The sequence below is a fragment of the Setaria italica genome, chromosome II, assembly GCF_000263155.2.
Source record: "Setaria italica strain Yugu1 chromosome II, Setaria_italica_v2.0, whole genome shotgun sequence".
NCBI lineage: Eukaryota > Viridiplantae > Streptophyta > Magnoliopsida > Poales > Poaceae > Setaria > Setaria italica.
The window spans coordinates 41,179,122-41,200,080 of record NC_028451.1 but is presented as its reverse complement, the minus strand read 5'-3'; the positions used below and the strand labels follow the sequence as shown (position 1 = coordinate 41,200,080).

At 45.6% G+C, this 20,959-nt stretch overlaps 2 protein-coding genes across 3 annotated transcripts; both read left to right on the top strand.

Moving 5' to 3' along the window:
* The first annotated feature begins 4,479 nt into the window (after positions 1-4,479).
* LOC101763186 (protein DETOXIFICATION 19) lies at positions 4,480-9,694 on the top strand. The gene is made up of 5 exons (XM_004957732.4): positions 4,480-5,106; positions 7,786-8,330; positions 8,444-8,530; positions 8,630-8,686; positions 8,782-9,694. The coding sequence occupies exons 1-5, from the start codon at positions 4,552-4,554 to the stop codon at positions 9,266-9,268; spliced, it is 1,731 nt and encodes a 576-aa protein (XP_004957789.1). The 5' UTR covers positions 4,480-4,551; the 3' UTR covers positions 9,269-9,694.
* Positions 9,695-13,370: 3,676 nt separating this feature from the next.
* On the top strand, positions 13,371-19,930 carry LOC101761964 (DSC E3 ubiquitin ligase complex subunit 1). Of its 2 annotated transcripts, none has more exons than XR_001163344.2 (15): positions 13,371-13,884; positions 14,426-14,495; positions 15,554-15,681; positions 16,039-16,154; positions 16,295-16,355; positions 16,553-16,616; positions 16,691-16,768; positions 16,922-17,079; positions 17,169-17,228; positions 17,334-17,427; positions 18,006-18,173; positions 18,662-18,990; positions 19,195-19,311; positions 19,387-19,543; positions 19,624-19,930. XR_001163344.2 is itself a non-coding variant. In XM_012843911.2 (15 exons), exons 1-14 carry the CDS (start codon positions 13,711-13,713, stop codon positions 19,486-19,488), a joined length of 1,719 nt encoding a protein of 572 aa, XP_012699365.1. In that variant the 5' UTR covers positions 13,371-13,710; the 3' UTR covers positions 19,489-19,520; positions 19,624-19,930. The 2 variants fall into 2 exon arrangements, 1 of the variants encoding a protein (XP_012699365.1); XM_012843911.2 differs by having other exon boundaries at positions 19,387-19,520.
* Positions 19,931-20,959: the final 1,029 nt, after the last annotated feature.

Below are 20,959 nucleotides of genomic sequence, written 5' to 3'. Positions count from 1 at the left end.
GTTACAAAGCAAGATTGGTGGCTAAGGGATTTAAACAAAGATATGGTATTAATTATGAAGATACTATTAGCCCTGTTGTGAAAATTGCTACTGTTCGACTTCTGTTAACTATAGCAGTCTCGAGGGGCTGGTGTTTGAGGCAATTAGATATACAGAATGCGTTTCTTCATGGTGTTCTTGAGGAAGAGGTTTACATGAGACAACCTCCAGGCTTTGAGGATGCAAAATTTTCAAACTATGTTTGTAAGTTGGATAAAGCTATTTATGGGTTAAAGCAAGCTCCGAGGCCCTAGTATTCACGGTTGAGTTCAAAATTACTTGATCTTGGGTTTAGACCATCCAAGTCTGATCCATTGGATTAGCATCTTGTGGTCTTGATTTATAGTTTCCAATGTTGCACTGGGTAGATGGTTTGCACCAGATACGTTCCCGAAACAGCCAGATGATCCATATATTGAGATTGAGACTGTTAACATTTTCACCAGCTATATAAGTGCTTCCATATACTGTGGCTGTAAAGTTAATTAACTTCTATTGCAGTGCAGCACTATTTGTAGAAATATGCCACTAACGTATCATGTAAATTTTATCATAGGATGAATCATTGATCTTGATTGGGCCGAAACGGGGACTTGCATTGTTAGATGATAATTATGTTGAGACCGATCTAAAGATCAAGGATCATCTTGGACAGGGCAGAGAACTTAGTAAAGGAGTGGTAACTATCAGGGGCATAGCAGGTCGATCATTGGAGGAATGCGTGGTTGAAACTAAATCTCTTGCTACCAGGCTCAGTACTGTGGACGTGATGTATGCAGTTGTGAAACATGCAGTGGAGGCAACTATTGCAGTCGAAGTTCTGCAGGGAGATTTTTATGGAAAAACCACTGCCTACACCAGCAGCATCAAAGACAGACTTGTGCTTTATGATAGCGAAGTGGCTGATGCAATGACTGGTTATGATTGTGGAGTTATCCAGCTTATGCGACCCATTATATCTGGCTATGTGAAGGATATGCTGATAATTGCTGCCCAGACTGGTGACAGAAAATCTGAAGTAGTATTTACTCCAAGGGTTAACACTCGAGATGAAGATAAAATTACTGTTGGTGCTACTAGGATGAGGGTGAAGGTTGTTTGGTCAGTAATGAACCCCTGGATTTCAGCTTGTTAAGCTTCATTGGTAGGATCCAAATGCTCTGGTGTAGCCACATTTGATTATGTGATGCTGCAGTTACCATTAGGTTATGTGAAATCAGTTGGGCCTGATCATTATTAGTGTGCATTACTACTGTATATTGTGCTTGGCTTATGTTGAACCACCGTCTACTTGATTGGCTTTCTGGCTCGGCCAATGGAGATGCAAACTCGAGAGAGATCGTGCATATCAAATTTGAGGCATAGCCGCATAGGAAAAATCCTTCAGTCAGAGGAATGAAAATAACCCAATCCCCAAACACAGAAAATTTACTGCTGCGTTAATTAATTTGTCACAGATTTAACGGGTGGCACAAGATGCAGTGGAATATATAGCAATAGAAATGCAGGATTGAGGTGCAAGGGAGACTTACACTCCTCGTCGAGGTCGAACGTTGGGATGTCGACGAAGGAGCATCGGTTGTAGTAGACGCCTCGCTGCTTGGGATCGAAGTCGCGGATGTGAGCCAAGGCCTCCGGCCTCGGACCCATGGGGTGGCCTTCCGCCTGAAGGCGGCGGGCTTCCTGCAGGTCTTTCCGCCTTCGCCGCTCGCTCGGCCTTGGTCATGCCCGAGAAATCCGGAGACTTCTTCACAGAGTTGAGCCGGGTATACTCATATGGATCAAGGCCAAGCGCTCCTCCTTGGCCTTGGCTTGCTTTGCTTCGCCGCTCGCTCAGCCTTGCTCATGCCTCAGAAATCCTCATTATTCATCGTCATTGAGAGGTGACGGATCTTCTCCTTGATCATGGACAAGCGCTCCTCCATCGCCTCCGCCTCCGCCCACCAAGGCGCCTTTGCCTCCGCCTCCGGCATGATGAACTCGCCGACGACAACGAGGAGGAATACTGGCGGGTTTGTGAGTGCGACCCCTGTATGGGCCTAACCGATCAGGGTGAATTTGTATGTATTCTGGCCCAGACGGGTCAGAATCAGCCCGGTCCAGTCAATCAAGCCCAACTGTTTAGGTATGTCTCGATCCCAACCGCCACCGGGGCCGACATGCACGCGTCCCCACAGCTCTCCTGATAAATTGCAGCTGGTACCATTTGACCGAGCGCATGTGCAGCACGCACGCATATCATCAAGCTAGATCTCGAGGTCAGACCCAACCCACATGCCACACCTCGATCCCATACACTGAATACGCATGGCTGCATGGGCATGCACGTATTATGATGCTACGCTAATTTTAGTAATTTAGCACACGTTCTTCCTAAACATAATCTATGGGTAGAACACATATGGCCTGCTTGCAGGCTAGCCGAATTCCATTTTCTTATATTTTCCATTTGGCTATCTGTTCTATATTTCCGTACGTTCCAACAGACTAACAATATCTCGTTCTTCATATCACATCCACCTATATTTTATTCATACAACTCTACCTATCCATATACTTTTTACCTGCTCGTGATCCATCTCACCATTGATTAAAAAATGTGCCGCAACAATCTAACCACCTGCCCACATACTACATGCCGCTGTTGCATTATATCATTGTCTCGTTTCAAGAGGTGTGCCATTGTAAGGCCAGTCTCAGTGCATTAAGATTGGTAACTTGGTAACTATGCCAGCTGAGTGCTGTGGGGATGAAATTACTCTCTCATCTGATGAAACTTCCTCTCATAATGATCTTACCAAGTTAGCAATTTTACTGATGTGGCAATAAATTTAATGCTTATGAAACTCGTCACATTGAAACTAGCCTAATTAGGCTAGTCCTAGTGCAAGGTTTCATCGCAATGTTTCCAAGGATGCCACATCATCCCATGAGGTGTATTCTCATGAATGAAACAGAGAGTCTCAGTGCATAGTTTCATTTCACGATTTCATAGGATGACCATGACATTTAATTGTGAGGCATGTGATTGGATATGGTTAGATGAAATGAAACTCTATAACCCCCGATGCAAGTTTCATAGTCTTGGAAACAGTGTATACGCAGTTTCATCCTGATGAAACTCCTTCCCTCTCTCACTTCATAACTATCATGCCATGTCATCACATATGCTGATGTGTCACTGTATTTAATGTGCATGAAACCTCTATGAAATCCCCACTGGGATTAGCCTTAGAATTTTTTAGAACTTGTTAGCATTTCAAGAACTATGTTTTCACCCAACGACCAGGTGAAGAGGTCACCGCAACAATACCTCCAACAAGAGCGTCACAATTGTTGCCACAACCTAAGCATAAGGTTTTTCGGCCGTGATCCCAATGCCCTTAATTAATTTGCGCGACAAGAGTTGCCAACAATCGAGCATGAAGCACATGCCACCAAACGACCTGACTGAGCCAAGCAGTGCACCTGTGCATGCGCAACCATTGGAGCGGATGACAACGCACGTCAACGACCAGAGAGTTAGGTTTTAATTTGGGGTGGTCGGTGGTGGCGCGATTCAAATTGGCCACTGAGTTGCCGGTGAATACATTCGAGTTGCCAGTGAATACATTCTATCAATCTCCAATGAGAACCTTTTGTATTGCAAATATATCTTAGCTAACTGAAAAAAATAATGCTGCACTTGCCACCAAACAAGTTTAAATGTACAAGTTGCACACTGTGACAGATGATAGGACTCCTTAAAAGTTCGTCAGAGTTGTTTGACATAATTGCAGATTTGCAGTGGCTACATATGTGATATCAATAATGATGAATATAACGTTTGTGTTTTCTTGGCACTTTCTGCTGTTTCCATTTGTTTTTGACGAAATTAACTCATCGGTGAAACTTTTGATACACTTTGTAATAATAATATAAAAACGGAGAAGTTGATTTGACCGGTATAGATTATTGTTAGGTGGAGGTAACCATATTATGCTTAAACAGAACAAATAAAATTGCAAGGTACTAGTATATGTTCTCACCGGAGTTGTTGACATATATATCGTTCCTAAAAATGGAAATAAAGTGGGACGATGAACACTTGCAACTACCAACACCGAATAACGCACGTTGTTTGTGTGGCTCAGATCGATCGGTATCATCATAGACACGTGCAAGTTTCCTCATCACAAGCCAGAACGCATCATCCACTACCTCTAACAGAGGACATGAAGTGTCCTTTCCCTGGAGGGGAAGATGGAACTTGAGCAAGACGTGCAGCAATCAAAATTAAGCATGGGAATGATCCTGATTTGAAATAAGCATAGGAATATGAGATCAGGATGTTGGACCAATTGAAATAATAAATAAATTCAGGATGTTGGACCAATCTGAAATAATAAATAAATTCGAGGTACCAACAAGAGAGGGGGGGGGGGGGGGGGGGGGGCACCGTTTTTTCCACCCCCTGCTCGCGCGCACACGCATAGAAGGGTGTTCATTTATCTCCGCCGTTTAGTCCACGCCATGCTCACAACTGAGTCCCATTTCCACACCGCCCCCCGCGGTCGCCTCAGGCAAAGAGGGGGCGCGGCTGCTTCACACCGAGATCGAGCCCGCGCGCACCATATAAACGCCACCGCGCCACGCTTCCTGACCACTCACCGGCCAGCATCAGCAGCAACAGCGGCGGCGGGGAGGAGGAGGCGAGCCGGCCATCCGTCGTCGTTGCTGTTCGCCGCGAGAGCCAGCAGCACTCCGCAGCCGGCCGGGCCGCCGTCCGACGACGACGGCAGCAGCAGCAGCAGCATGTCTTCGGCCCCGCTGCTCGGCGGCGCCAAGGGCGAGGGCGGCGGCGAGCCCGACGCCGCGCGGCCGGCGTCGTCGTGGCTGGGGCGCGTGGTGGACACGGCGGAGGCGAGCGCGCAGCTGCGGTTCGCGGTGCCGATGGTGCTGACGAGCATGGCCTTCTACGGCATCCCGCTGGTGTCGGTGATGTTCTCCGGTCACCTCGGCGACGTCCAGCTCGCCGGTGCCACGCTCGGCAACTCCTGGGCCACCGTCACCGGCTACGCCTTCGTGGTACGTATACGCGGCCGTCTCTCTCCCCCGCATCATCCCATCCCAGCATGCATATGCTAGTTATTACTCCGACCCGGCCGTTTCCACCCGGCCGGCCGCATGTGGTGTGCGTGATAGATGATGCTTCGGCCGCCGACGGCGCACACACAGCGCATGAACAACCCGCCTGCGGCGGCCGGACCTGTTCTTCTTCGCCTCGCTCTTGCGCACACGCTAAGACGCATCATGGTAGTGATCACAGCGTAGCCCGCGGCGTAACTGATCGATCTATCGCGTCAAAAGCAGCGTGTTACTTATCATTAGCATCAACCGCTCGGAGCTTTGGTTTGCTTTAATCATGCTGCCTTGTTTGATTATACTATACTACGACGTGCTCGTCATGGGCTTGTCATCTCGGTAGTCAGAAGTAAACGGCAGCAGCATCATGCCCGATCCCGGCGCGCGATGCGAGTATAGATCTCCACCGCTATGTTCAACGCCCGCGCTCGGTACCTTGTTGACATTTTGGGGTGCGGGCAATTGTATGCACACTTTACCAGGACGACTGACAGCTGGAACATTCCGAAGGCAGCAAGTACGTACTCTACCTCCAGGTACAGGTTGTATAGCACCGCTGCACCGGTATTCAAAAGGAGTACTACTACGTATAGTAATGTTCAGAGACAGGACGACAACGGAGCGGTTGGGAAATGAAGCTGGTGGCCCAGGCCCCAGGGAGAGGCCCCCGCGCGCAGCGCGTCACGCCATTGATTTCGTTTGCTGTTATTGGTGGCCATCTCCCCATCTCATCCCATCCACCTGAAATAGATGACGCGTGCCAGGCCGAGCGCCGGGCCGATTCGCGGTCACAATTGCCCGTGCCCGCGCCACGGCAATGCTGCAGGCTGTAGCCCCTGCCCCTTCCCCGTGGCTTTATTTCTCAGCCGCGGGTTGAGCCTGAAGCCCTGAACGAGCGAATCGCCCGCGGAGGCCCGCGCGCGGTCGCTGCCAACCAGAGAAAACAAACCCGAGGTGCGTGCGCCGCCGTCGCACGCCGCTTCGATGGCCGCGCAGCGCAGCAAGTGGTCTCTCCGCCCTTCCTGGCTTCCTTCCATTCCCGGCCGCCCGTTTGCGTCCGTTGGGTCGGAGGAAGCGATCGAGGCGGCGGTCGCCTCGGTGGAGTGATCATCACGGTCGATAGTTCGAAGAAGTCGTCGTTCGGACATGCGTGCGTCAGATCTCGGAAAACCATTCTATAATTGATGGGGTGGGTAAAACTCGTCTGTAGTGAATTAAGCTGGTCAGGTCAGAGAGCCCAGAAACTCGGACAAGTGTCGAGTCTGGAGAACTGACCTTTGGCTACGGTGCTTGAACGGGTCAGGTCTCTAGCTCACCCACCTGCCTCAGGACTCATCATCACTCTCCCTGTCTCACACGATAAAGCTAGAGAGTCCTGCATGCACACCTGCCTCAGGACTCGTCATCACTCTCCTGTCTCACACGGTAAAGCTAGAGAGTCCTGCATGTACAGCACACGTTGTGTGCTGTCCCCAGACTCAGGAGCGTGTATACTGTACAGTACTACCGTCTACCGTAACTTTCAGCACTGATGTACGTGTCCTGGCTGGACTTAACTACTGCAGTACTCCTCAAGAAAACAACGAGTGTCATCGGTCCTAGCTAGGCATCAACTGGCCGTACGTACCTACTAGAAGTCTAGAACAGTAGCTAGCTGCAGCGTTGTACGTAGTACCCGCAGATGATCAATCTGGAGGCCGACGGGCATGATGAGTACCGGAATGTGCCACATGCGCGCGACTAGCCGACTATCTGTCTATTTCTCAGTAGTCGGATCTCGATTGACCGTGCGTGCCTGCGATGCGACGCGATGCTAGCCCCTTCAAGCATTCGCGCGTGCGTGGACCTTTGGGAGGCAAGTGTCCGCTCGTAGAAAATCGCGGTAGGAGGATGGAAAACCCGCAACCGGTTGATCGATTCAAACTCGATCGACAGTCTGCGACGCCGACGACTCCGACTGCATTATATTATCATTGCATTGCACGCTAGGTACAAAAAGCTTGAAGCTAGCATGCATTGAACCTTGTTTTTTCTTCACTGAGCTGCAAAAAATAAGATTAAGCATGAATCATGACGACATGGCGGCTCTGATCTTGTCCCCTTTTCTATGGTTCCTGAAACCTGCAGCGGTCAAACGCGTGCATGTTTTCCGGGTCTGGGCGCGATATGCACGATTTTTCAGACGTTGCTTTGCTTGGGGGTCGTGGTCAAGTTTCTGGTGACGGCAGCTCACGGAGACCGTTACTCCGTTTTATTTACGTGGTCGTGCAAACGCTGACGAGTCACGGCGGCTTATTATAAGCTGATATGGGCGAGTGAGTATATGCTAACGGCCGCTGGATGTTTCCAAAGAAAAAATAAGAGTAAACGAACAAATCAATGGTTGAACTGTTCTCTGATCAATTCAATCATCAGCACGCTCGGCTCATGAAGTCGCAGTGTCATATCATATCAATGCATACTTGTAGCTAGCGCAATTGCAAGACAGTTTGGCTGGGGTTAAAATATCAGCATCGACCAGTAATAACGACCATAGTTACTGGATTATCTTGTGGGCAGTGGTAGGTAAAATAAAAAATAAAAAATGATGACCTCCTAATGGCTGTGTGTTTTTTCCTGCAGACGGGGCTGAGCGGCGCCCTGGAGACGCTGTGCGGGCAGGCGTACGGCGCGCGCCTGTACCGGATGCTGGGCCTGTACCTGCAGTCGTCGCTCATCATGTCGGGCGTCGTCTCCGTGCTCGTCTCGTCGCTGTGGTGGTTCACGGAGCCCCTGCTGCTGCTCCTCCGGCAGGACCCCGAGGTGTCCCGCGCCGCGGCGTCCTTCGTCCGGTGCCAGATCCCGGGCCTCTTCGCCTTCTCCTTCCTGCAGTGCCTGCTCCGCTACCTGCAGGCGCAGTCCGTGGTGGCGCCCCTCGTGGTGTGCTCCGTGGCCCCCTTCGCGATCCACGTCGCGCTGGTGCACCTCCTGGTGAACGTGCTCGGGCTGGGCCTCGTGGGGGCCTCCGCCGCCGTGTCCGCCACCTTCTGGGTCTCCTGCCTCATGCTGCTCGCGTACGTGACGCGCTCCAGGGCGTTCAGCGAGACGTGGAAGGGGTTCTCCGCAGACGCATTCAAGTACGTGCTCCCCACCGTCAAGCTCGCCACGCCCTCAGCCGTCATGGTCTGGTGAGTAGTGTAGTGTCTCATTCTGCTGCGTGTACCAGTATACCACTATGCGAAGACTACTACGCGCTTTCTCCTTCTCTGGCTCATGTGGTTGTGCCTCATTTTGACTGCAGCTTGGAGTACTGGGCGTTCGAGCTCCTGGTCCTGATCGCCGGCCTGCTCCCAAATTCCACCGTGAGCACATCGCTGATCGCCATGTGGTACGTCTCGTCTCGATCGATCAGGTTCAGATGCATGCGTGCCACGGTTCATCTTGAAACAAACTGATGACCACCTTTGTCGACGAAATGTGTGTGCAGCTCTAGCACGGAGGCGATCGCGTACATGATCACGTTCGGGTTCAGCGCCGCCGTGAGGTACGTGGGTCACTTGCTTGCGATGTCCAGTTTCTCCTGACGGAACGCCGTGCAGCGCGATTTGATCATGGTATCGCTTCTTGAATCCTTGGCAGCACGCGGGTGTCGAACGAGATCGGCGCGGGGAACGTGGATCGTGCCAAGAACGCGGTGTCGGTGACGCTGAAGCTCTCGGTGTTCCTGGCCCTCTCCTTCGTGCTGCTCCTGGCGTCGGGCCACACCCTGTGGGCGGGGCTCTTCAGCGGGAGCGCCACCATCGCGTCGGAGTTCGCGGCGATCACGCCGCTGATGATGGTGTCCATCGTGCTGGACTCGGCGCAGGGGGTGCTGTCGGGGGTGGCCAGGGGATGCGGCTGGCAGCACCTGGCGGCGGTCACCAACCTGGTGGCGTTCTACTTCGTGGGCATGCCGCTGGCCCTGCTCTTCGCCTTCAAGCTGGACCTCCGCGCCAGGGGACTCTGGGCCGGGCTCATCTGCGGCCTCACGTGCCAGGCATGCGCCCTGCTGGTCATCACCGTCCGCACCAGGTGGTCCGAGCTCGCCGATGCCATGCGGGAGGAGAAGGCCAACTACGTCGCGTAGCAAAACATGACTACTGCACGCAGCTTACTACTGTAACAGGAGTAACGAAAATGGACGAGGAGTTGTGCATCAAAAGCACACGAGCTATTTTTTTTTTTGTGTCTGGTGGTGAGAACATGTTGTATGTAGAAGAGGAGTTGAGAGCATCGAAAGCACACGCAAATGGACGAGGCGCCTGTAGCCTGTAGGGGGTTTGCAGGAGGTTTCTGGAGATGAAATGATCATCAGCAGGTGTATGTAGAAGGCGAAACAGAAATCGTTGCGGACCACATGGCGGTTTGCCTGTGCAAATCAGCCGCTCTGAACAAGTGAACAGAGCACCGGAAGCGACGACGTGTTTGGTGATCAGTGATTGATGGGAACGCCCAAAAAATGGTCATTCGCAGCTACTACAGTACTATTTAGTGAAGTGTACTTCGTGTTTAATTAGCGAGCAATCGGATGTGACGGATTGTCCGGCAGCTGGCTCGGCAGCCACACGCAGAGATGTATCTTCACCGAACATTCTGGCCACACGTTTGGAGGAATGAATTTTCTTTGTCTAGCGTAGCAGAAATCCAGGAGAATGACGACACCTCACACATGCGACATGTATGTAGGATTACCGAAACCACAGACGTCGTTGGGGCTGATGGGATTTGGGGTCGGGGTGCTCTCGGCTCTCTACGATTATCAAACTGTCGTGTTGCTCCACGAACCGTCTAGAAGTTGCTTATTCCACATCTTTGCCATGCTGTTAATTTCAGTCAGCAGCACGGGCAGGAATCGGTCCACACAAGGAGCCATGGCAAATGCAAGTCTACCAAGAATTCGTTGATGGACTCAGAAAAAAAAAAGCACCAAAACTAAGGGTCCATGGAGGCTGAGATGTCTTTCTCAGTCATTATCAAGGACTTAGTCCATCAACGGGAGCACGGACTAATATTTTTAGAAACTACTATATATAAATATTATTTAAAAATTAAATTCTTAGCTAATAATCAAAATTGTTTACCTACTACTCTCTTATTTTTCCAATACTTCAACATAATAATTATATAGATATGTACCTATCTTTGTCCAATTATAATTGCTTTTTAATCAATAATTACTCTATGTACCTTTTCATCCATATTCATACCTTTTCCATTTTGTATCACACCTCCAATCCTTCATACATTATATTTAGTATACAAATCAATATTTTTCATCGATTCCTCACATACATGTATAAATGGTCTAAATGGTGGCACTCATCATGTGTATATACTTTAACTTAATATTTTTATATTAACAATGATATAAATAGGTAATTTAGAATCATATATTAAATTTACTTTTTGATATTTCTGTATGATGCACATGAAGATAATTAGATTAAGATTTAGGTGTTTACTTTAGGTTATTTTTAATATCAACATACGTGGGTAACATAGATAAAATTTTGAATGATATTTTAAGTTATGCTTTATAATGATGTGTATTAGTAAAAATTGGATGAAGATTATGAGGTTACTTTATATAAAGAATAATAGCTAAGCTCAGTAATTTAGATATAGGTTTAGAGCTTATTTTTTAATATTTTCACAATGACAGTAGCAGGTAACTTTTTAGAAAATATAATAGATCAATGGCTATGATTATTGGAGTTTACATGATTAATATTTAATATTTTTAATTTTTATGAGAATTTCTCTCTTTTTTCTAGCTTGTCTTCTGGGAACTAATGTGGAGTCTCCAATGGAAAAAAAAATGTAGGATTACCTCATGTTATTTTTAATAATAGCATGTGTGGGTAATATAGATGCAAATTTAAGGGTTACTTAAAAATTTTAAGTAATAGTGGTAGGCAATTCAGTTGCAAATTAGGGGGGTCATTTTAAATATTATTTATAATGGCATAAGTGGGTAATTTTGATGAAGATTAGGGGTTACTTTAATTAATTTTATATAATGGTAGAGGTGGGTAATTTATATATAGATTTAGGGGGGTTGCTTTAGGCTATTTTCATAATGGCATAGGTGGGGAATTTTTTTAAAAACATAATAGATCCAATTGCTATAATGGTCGGATGTTTTGCTTTTTTGTGAGAATTTCTTTCTCTCAGAGTCCACCTAGGAATCCTAGGTGGCTTCACCTGAAGGCTTCAAATGGAGCCTCCAATTAGTAATAGTAAGATAGTAAGATTGGCGTTTAAGATTGGCGTTTACAGCGTACTCCGTATACCATCATCTTCTTAAAGAACTCAGCTGCGGCACAAGTAGCATGAGAAAGGTAGAAACTTCCAGCTCTGAAGTTATAGGTTTTACCGACTCCCAGCTTCCTAAGCTTGCATGATGTAACTTGCCGAGGAAACAACAAACTAAGGGCAAGAAGCTAGGGGGTTCTTCCAAATCATGTTAAAAGGTGTAATATGTAATCACCGTTGGTTACGTTTCTTTTATGGAACTTGCTCATCAAGGTTTAAATATTCGGCTACTCGATGTTGGTGCTTGCATTTTCAGCTAACACTTTTTAGTTGTCGGTTACATTGGGATATGCATGCGCGTGTTCATGTGGTATTATTCTTTAGTAAAACAAGTGACGATGAACCGGTTTCTGCCGATTTTGAATTAAAATGTAGTTTTTTTTTTCTTACAGCTATGCAATGCAACTCAAGTAACATAAAAAGGGTAGCTATTTTCAGTTTTTGTCTTTTAAGCAAGAAATTCCTTTTGTTTTGGAGCTCTAAGATATATACCCAGCTTGAATGCTTCAACAATGCAACTTGAAGAGAATTTTCCCAATATATCTGCTTCCTCTTCGCACATATCATTAGTGCGTTAGGGAAATACTTGGAATAAGTAAGTTCTAACTTCAATTCGGTAAAGTTGGAAACTGTGGCCCCTTTGGCACCGGTTTCGGCTTTGGCTTCTTGCTGGTACTATGCTGCACTATTTTCTACTATAGTGTGAAGTCGGAACGCAAAATGAGGCAAAAATGAACCGGAAAGAGGGGAAGCCGGTGGAGTCAAAAAAAGTGGCTTACCCAACTTAGAGGGTGTTTAGATCCATGGACTAATTTTTAGGTCAGGTCACATCGGATGTTTGATACCAATTAGAAGGACTAAACATGAACTAATTATAAAACTAATTGCATAAGCCGTGGCTAATTTATTAAGCCTAATTAATCTATGATTAGCACATATTTACTGTAGCACCACATGGTCAAATTATGAACTAATTAGGCTTAATAGATTCGTCTCGTGAATTAGCTTTTATTTATGCAATTGGTTTATATTTAATATTTCTAATTAGTATCTAAACATTAAACAAAGCGCTCCGGCACGCGCTACGATACGCTACAGTACTCCACGGTGCCGAAGCTGGAGAGCCCTACATGTGTTGAACACAAAAGGAAAAAAGAAAGGTGGAATTGATAAGAGATAAAAGTAACATCGATTCAAATATATAAGAGAAATCACAAAAACTAATATTTTATTGGGCACTTCGACTTAGATCCCACACCTGCTTCTAGATAGAGAAGTTTGCTACAAAGGACCTACTCGGTAGCTAACCACATCTTACCACACGACAAGTGTAGCTGCGCTTAATGTTTGGCGGCATAAATCTGCCACAAAAACTGAACTGGCTGATGCTTGAAAATGGCCGCAGGTTAATAAAGAATCAACTAGCGACCTCCTTTCTGAAGCGGAACCTAAGCTTAGGCGTGGCGAACTGCAGCCAGGAACATAACACGCCCAAATTTGCCTAGACTTCACATCCACTTCAAGAGAAGAACTTTTAATTACGGTCTGTTTGGAGCTCCAAAATTTGCAAAGACACGGTTCAACTTCGAAATGACCTGATAAACCTACAAAATCTCTCCAAACTCTACTTTTCAAACGGGCTTTAGTTCATCATTTTCAAAGACTCAGTGACTCACAGTCCAACAAACGCGCTCTGTACGCGCCTAATCATCATTTCCGCGCTGCGAGAACATTCGAATGTCCATGGTGCCATAAACAATGCGCACGAGCCTGTCGCCCACAGCCTCACGCGGCCTCGCGCTACACGCCCTCGCGGACAGGCGGGCCCCGAGCTGCTCCCACTCCAGCCCGTCTCCAGCCCCGCCGCCCCCAGCACCAACCACCCCGCACCACACGGAAGGCGGAAATCCCCCACGCGCAAGCGTTGCGTTCGCTTGGCGTCCGTCCGCCGAAACCAAAGTCGCCGTCCTCCCTTCCCTTCCCTCCCCTCCGCCGTCACCCCCTCCTTCCCCGGCTCGCCCGTTCCCCTCTCGCTTTCCCCTCCCCCGCCTGCTCCTCCGCCGGCCCCCGTCCTAGCCTCCTAGGTTTAGCGCGATCCCCAGACACCCCCCCCCTCCGCGCCGCCCGGAGAGCAGTTGCCTGCCCGCATGGTGGCCCACGCGTCGGCGTGAGGGTCTGCGCGCGCGCTCGTGGTGTGTATCGGGGGATAGGTAGATGAGGCCCTCCGCCGCTGAGGCCGGCAGCGGCGCCGTGATGAGGGCCGCTGTGGTGGGTCTCGTGCTGGTCGGCATCGCCCTGGCCCCGCCGCTGGCCGCGGCGCTGCGGCCGCTCCGGGAGCGCGTCGCGTCCGCCGGAGCCGCCACCTCCGCCGGTTCGTGGGGCGATGAGGTGAGTTTACTGCTGCCGTACTTGGATTGATACTGTTGGTAGTCGTTTCCCTCATTTTTTTGTACGAGGGGCGGGGGTTTGATGAATTGGGAGCTTAGGGTTGAGCAATCGGATGCGCACGAGATGAGGAAGATGGTTTGCTTTGACTTAATTTGGTGCTGGATGGTGCCATTTCGTGAGACTTACACTAGAGACTATTCCCTTGGCCTTCGGTTAGATACTTAGATGGCTACGAGTAGGAATCGGCTGGGAATCATCTTAGGTTCATCTAACCTAAATTATAGGCATTTGAACTGGATATTCTGTGTGCTCAATTGACTGTAAAAATCAAAGAGTCCAGGGAGTTGGGAGTACCCAAGTGTGTGGGACATTTCTTCTCTTGAATGATGAATAGTAGTTAAATGCTAGCTTTGATTGATTGTCTCCTATTTATCTTGGAAGAGACATTAGCTGATTATAGCCCTGATGATACTAGTACCATCTGTTATTACTGGTATGCGTGCGACTCAGCGTGTTTCTTGTGATACGTGTGTTTGTGTAGCACGCCTTCTTCAAAAGGGATGAGAATGATATAGGCCCCTATTCATGGAATATTACGGGAACATATAAAGGTAACTTCTGTTCTGTGCATTCTTTTTTGTGATGGTTATGCAATGCTTGTGTTTCTGTGTTTCCCTTTCTCTTAAAGTTTTATCACTGCTCGATGTGAATAACCTTGTATTTTCACTGCATAAATTAGGATGGTTACATGTCTTCAGGTCTCCAGAAATTAGATATGCCATGTTGGCTGGTACACAAATACAACAACAACAGCAACATTGCTTGTTAATCCCAACTAAGTAGGATAGAGATGAAACCCAACGAGGGTCACCAAAATAATTGACTGGTAGACAAATAGTATAGAAGGCATAGGATTATGTCCCTTAATTTCTCGAGTTTATTACATTGCAGTCTTCCAAACTTTATTAGGACATGTGTTGTTTTTACATTACAGATTTTAGGAATAAACCAAAGCTTATTTGTTTTATCTAGGGTATTCCATTAAATTAAAGTGGTGTTAAATGTTATTTTAGTAGTATTATACCACATATTTTCGAAATTGGTCATCTCCTTATTATTCTATTGATATATTTTTCTCTCCTTTTGCTGTTTAATAGACATCGCTGTGCCTAATGTGGTTTCTCATGTTGGCATATAATACCGCCGAGAGGCTTGAGCTGTCTTGTTCTTAGGGTCCATTTTTTGCTGCTGTGCTGTGCAGTACTACATTTTGGAATCTAGTTACACACTGGAACTTTTACCACTCTGTCCATGATCATCATGTAATGACTTAAGAAATAGATGCTTTTAAGGAATTCAAATTTGAAACATATAAAGGGTTGATTTTGGGAAGCCATTTCAAAACCAAATGAAGCTATGGCTGCATGCTTGTCACTCTCAGCAAAAGTAGTCTTATGAATTTTCTGAATCAGGTACATATATTATATGATCCTGTATTAAGTGCTATCTCGTTTACTATAGTTTTGAAATAATCAAACGACCTTAATAAAATGTGGGCAACTGTTCCCCCCTTGAAATTACCCTCTTGCTTTGCTATATGCTGATTAATACTGTTTACTTGTCAGTATTGCTTCAATTTGTGTAATGACATCATCATTTTATGGTTTAGGGAGCTGGGCCTTTGCTGGTGCCACAAATGGTTCGTCTAGGTTTCTTGAATTTGTGAAATCTAAAGGTGATTCGGTTCTGGAATTGTTGAGCACTCCAACAAAGATAAGCGGAGTGCATTATGTCCAGGTAGATCAAGTTCCTTATTTTATATTACCTTTGATAAAATAAAATCACTGTCACACATGAACCGATTGGCGATTGCTGTGCGTTGGCTATACCTACCTTCTTTTTGTCATTCTATTTTAGCCCCACATGAAAGAAATTAGGTGTCTGTTTCATGTCCAACCTGAGTTAACTATCACCAAGAATGCTATTGCAAGCCTGGTCTTTGTATGGAGGTTGCCCCTGTTTAGGTTAGAGTAAATAAAATGACCCTTTTAAATGACCAGCTTTTAGTTAACTATAATCATGGATGTTAATTACAAGCTTGATCCTTTTCTTCTGCATGCTGTCTGATTACTTTCCTTACCATGGGTTTGGCAGGGATCAATTACATTCCATGATGTCATTGACAATGCCCACGATCATGGAGTGGCTCAAATCAGATTGGAAGGAGTGTACATATGGCCTTTTAGACAACTCCGGATGGTAGCAAACAGGTAGCTGACCTTTTTCTCTCTCAAACTGAAGGTCTGTTTGCATTTTATTCTTCCATGGAAAGTTTCTTGTTAAATGTAAATATTCTGGACAAACTCCTTTTGTCATATGACCTAGTGGAATTGTATTTGTTCTTTTTTAGTGGAGCAGATGGTGAGCCACTTCAAGAAGAGGATTACTTTTTTTCAAATCCATACCATTTGGTACGCTCTTAAATCTGACTTATTGTGTTGTTGATAGTACATGGGAATTATTTCATCATGTATCATGCACAATTATATTTTGCTTCCTGAGATTTGACAAACTTCTTAATGTGCATTTGTCCATATGCCCAAAAGATCCCTTACAATTAATGAACATGCTTATGGAATATACTTTTTATCTGGTTGATTTGTAACAGCTGCAGATTTTCTCCTCTCAAGTTTTCCAAGAATCTTCTGAAGAGAAGAACCGAAGGAAGAATTGTAAGATTCAAACTGTACACTCAATACTATAAACCACTCCGCTGCAATTTTTGATGCGTGCTATTTCTTATCAGCTCTGACATATGACATGGAGAAACACTGTAACACAGAAATAGCTGCTAAGGTGGTTCGTGTGTCATCTAACCCAAATGGTACATAATTTCTTTACGTTACTATTAAATTCATTCTTCCACGCTTCATCATAATTCACATGTGGCAATATTAAGCTTTCAGTTGGTAATTTCTTCACTTTTAGTTACAGCTAAAATAGTGACTGCTTTTGTAAAAACTTTTTGGTTAACTAGATGGAGAACATGAGAAGTACCGGTTGGAGGGTTTGATTGAGAGTCCAGCTGTCGGCGATGATGGAGAGTGCTTCTCACCTATCTTACTAAATGCAACTTCTTTGAATGTAGAAGTTTATTACAACAAAGCAGTCAACTACACACTGATGGTCACTTTTGTATCCTCTGTGGCATCTCTCTTTTTCCTTTTTGATTTTATTGTTATTGGTTTGTCCAGTCTGTGAATTCCTTAACTAGGGTATGCTAGATCTCTTTCCTTCAAGTTCTGCTTCTGATTCGACAAATGGAGCATAGCAACACTCAATCAGTAAGTATTCTTTTTCCCTTTGAGAAGCATTTAGCAAAAACAAAACTGCGTGCATTACATGGCTTCCATGCGCATTTGTTTGAGGTGCTTATGTATTGCCTACAGGGAGCTGCTAAGGTTTCTATTTTAATGATTGGCCAACAAGCTATCATGGATGCATATCTGTGTCTACTTCACCTGACTGCTGGGATATTGGTTGGTGAGTCTTATGACTTGAATAATTTGTTTGTGCTTCCTGGCTATTCCATTCTGATATCCTCTACTGCTTCTGTCTCTTTTGATTGTAAACTAAAATATGACCTTGTAGGATTTCAATTATTGTTGTTCAAAAGGATTCATGGACTGTATTTGGTTATATTTTCTGTAATATTTTAGTCCCCTGTCCCCTCTTGGTCAATTATGCTCAATCTATGGAATCTTTCAATTTAAAAGAAATCTAAGCAAAAGACAAATGCTGTGTATATTATGGTTAATGGCTTAATTCTACATGCCTAGTTGAGATTGTGGAAAGTTAATCCAATAATAAGCTTGCTAAAACTCATATCTAACATGCAGTGGCTATGTGATAATAATGTTTGTAAGATAAAAAAAATCAGTTCCGTTGCAATTAATCATATTATTAAGTATTGGTCTGCTTAACATTTATTGCAGTTTCTGCATGAGATTATAATAAAATCTTATGACACCATTTTATTTTCTAATTTCTGTCAATGTCAGTTCTGTGAAATTTTTAATTTTATTTAGCTTGCATTCTTCTTATGTTTAACTTTTCTACAGAGTCGCTCTTTAATGCCTTTGCAACGGCTGCATTCTTCAAATTTGTAGTATTTTCTATTTTTGAAATGAGGTACCTTCTCGCCATATGGAAAGCAAGTAGGCCTTTAAACAGTGGAGAAGGTTGGGAGATAATGAGGCGAGAGCTGTCTGTTCTTTACAGCCGCTTTTGTAAGTACTTGCTACACTCATCGGATTTCTTCACACTAAGAATAATGCCAGTAGGTCAATAGATTCCCAATCAACATAGTTTGCATACAATGCAGTTGCATGCTCCTTTCTACATATTTGTTGCTATTAGAACTTCTATGTGCAATCAATGTGGGGTTCGAGAAGTATAACATAAAAATACTTGGACAAATACTGACCCTTCCGCTGTTAGGTGGCTCTTGTCCCATTTACCTGCTGCATGTAAATGGCAAGTGAGATGCTACCCATGTTTAAGTCAGGCAAAGTACCTGATGCTTGCTATCAATGAAAGCCTTGGATATTCTGTCAGAGCCATTAGAGTGATCATTTCCTTTGTTAATTTGAAACAACATATATTCTATAGTATTATGTTGTTATTCAGTGTATGCCAACCTACTTTGCATTTTCAACAATATTTATCCATTTTTACCAACTTTAAGATGTTCTTTAATTTGCTTTGTGTTCTGCAGATGGCATTCTTTTGGGAGGAATCCTTCTAATGTATGAGTTGCACAATTTCTTACGCCCACTTCTTCTCCTGATGTACTCCTTTTGGGTACCTCAAATTGTCACAAATATAATCAGGGATACAAGAAAACCTCTGCATCCACAGTATATTTTAGGCATGACAGTTACTCGCCTCGCTATTCCACTGTATATATTTGGTTGCCCCAGTAACTTCATGCGCATTGAGCCCGACAAGAAATGGTGCATAGTTGTTACGGTATTCATGGGTATCCAAGCAGCAGTGCTTTTGCTTCAGCACTATCTTGGTTCTCGCTGCTTTATTCCTCGCCAGGTAATAAATATGCCATATTACCATGACACATATAGTCTATTCTTGCCATTCTGTAGCTAATTCCTTCAGAAGATGTTTTTGTTGCCGCTCTTTTTTGTGTCTCACTGTTGAGTTGTTCCTTGTATGATAACTCACATCGTGTTTTATGAGTATCAGTTTTTAGTAATATTTATCTGTTGTATCAACTTTTTTGCTATTTTTCAGATCCTGCCTGAGAAATACTGCTACCACAGGAAGGTCGAGGATAGCACGAATCAGCCCATCGATTGTGTTATTTGCATGACTACAATTGATCTTACCCAGAGAACAAGTGAATACATGGTAATTGTGATACGTTTTTGGCATTTGACTTCGCGGAAAGTTACTGCTGGGCACTCACTGTCCTTCCTCCTGTAGGTGGCACCTTGTGAGCATATATTCCACTCAGGCTGTTTACAACGATGGATGGACATTAAGATGGAGTGTCCAACTTGCAGGCGCTCCCTACCGCCAGCTTAGATGATGGCTTTGTACCATATAGTTAACAAGAAGTAGGTAGCTCAGCTTATACAAGGTATTATGACATACTGTACCATTTTCCCAGAAAATCTAGTTTCCATGTCCTCAATTTATCGAGTATGTTTATGTTTATAGGTGGAGACTGAGGTACAATAAGGCGAGGCTGCAACTGCGAAAGCTATCGACATAACTGTAGAGAAGTCTTATGTTATTGATTTCAAGTGGTCTTGTGTTGTACAAACTATTGTATCAAGCGTCCCATGGAGAAATTGTCCTTTGCCGCGGATGCGGTTTTCACTGTTGCATGCCTAATGCCTTTGCCTGCTACAAGTATTTCGGTCCCCCGGTTTTGGTCTGAGCGTTGTACAAAGGGTGTTAACACTGTGAAAGAGTTCCAGATGTGATGCTTTCTTCACTGCCGCTGGATGTGGCGGATGCATTCCGCGTTATGAGCGAGGCCTGTTTCTGTCTTGGGAGTCTTCTGACCCCAGTGGATCTTGTGCGTCCGATCCTGACGTTTCAGGTTTGAGATACGCTAGAGTGCAGGGCCGTTCAGTAGTTGGTAATTCTGTTTTACCTCAGCTTCATTTGGCAGTGGAGTTGAATGAGGAGAAGAGTGTTTGAGTTGTTTCGGATATGATCCTGTAAACCTTGAGCACTGTGTAGCGTTTAGACGGTGTGTAAACGGGCTAAATGGATGCGTAGGCGAACACTGCCAGCAGGAGGCACTGGTGCATCTCGTTATTTAATTTTACCCTTTTGCTGGTCGTCCCGCGTCTTATTGTTTCCTTGCATGCCTAAGACACTGGTGAAGTGCATTCACATGTCACGTTGCCCTCGTTCTGATGTACTTGCTCCGTTTCAAATTGTAGATCATTTTGACATTTCTATATTTAATGTTTTCACTATGTATCTAGACATAGTGTATATATACGCTAGATGAAAAAACCTATAATCTAGATATGCTAAAATGATCTACAATTTGGAACAAAGGAAGTAATCTTTACAGGTGGCCATGTGATCGTCCTGATCCTAAGACATTGGTGAGGTTTCTTCAGTCTTCACATATCACGTTGCCCTTGTTCTAATGTGTAGTCGTGTACTCGTGTAGGTGTAGGTGGCCATTTGATCCCCATGGCGCAAAGTGGAGAGGGCACACGAGATGACGAGACGAGATTTAGCGTTCCCCTGAAGTCCCAAGTCAACTGGCGCCACCCCACCATTTTGGATGCGCCTGTCCTTCAACCTTCATGGAGTCGTGAGGCGCACGATACTGCACGACCTGGCGTCCGATCCAGGCGCGCATAACTCGCCGCAACGGCCGGCTGTTGGGGCCGCGCCGCGCACATGCCGGCGCCATTGGCGGCCCGGCACAGCCAACCACCCGCGACCGCGAGCGACGCCGGTCGGTGGTGGTCCTTAGCTGCGGGAGCGTGGCGACGCGGCTTACCCTCCGAGTCCGAGCTCACAC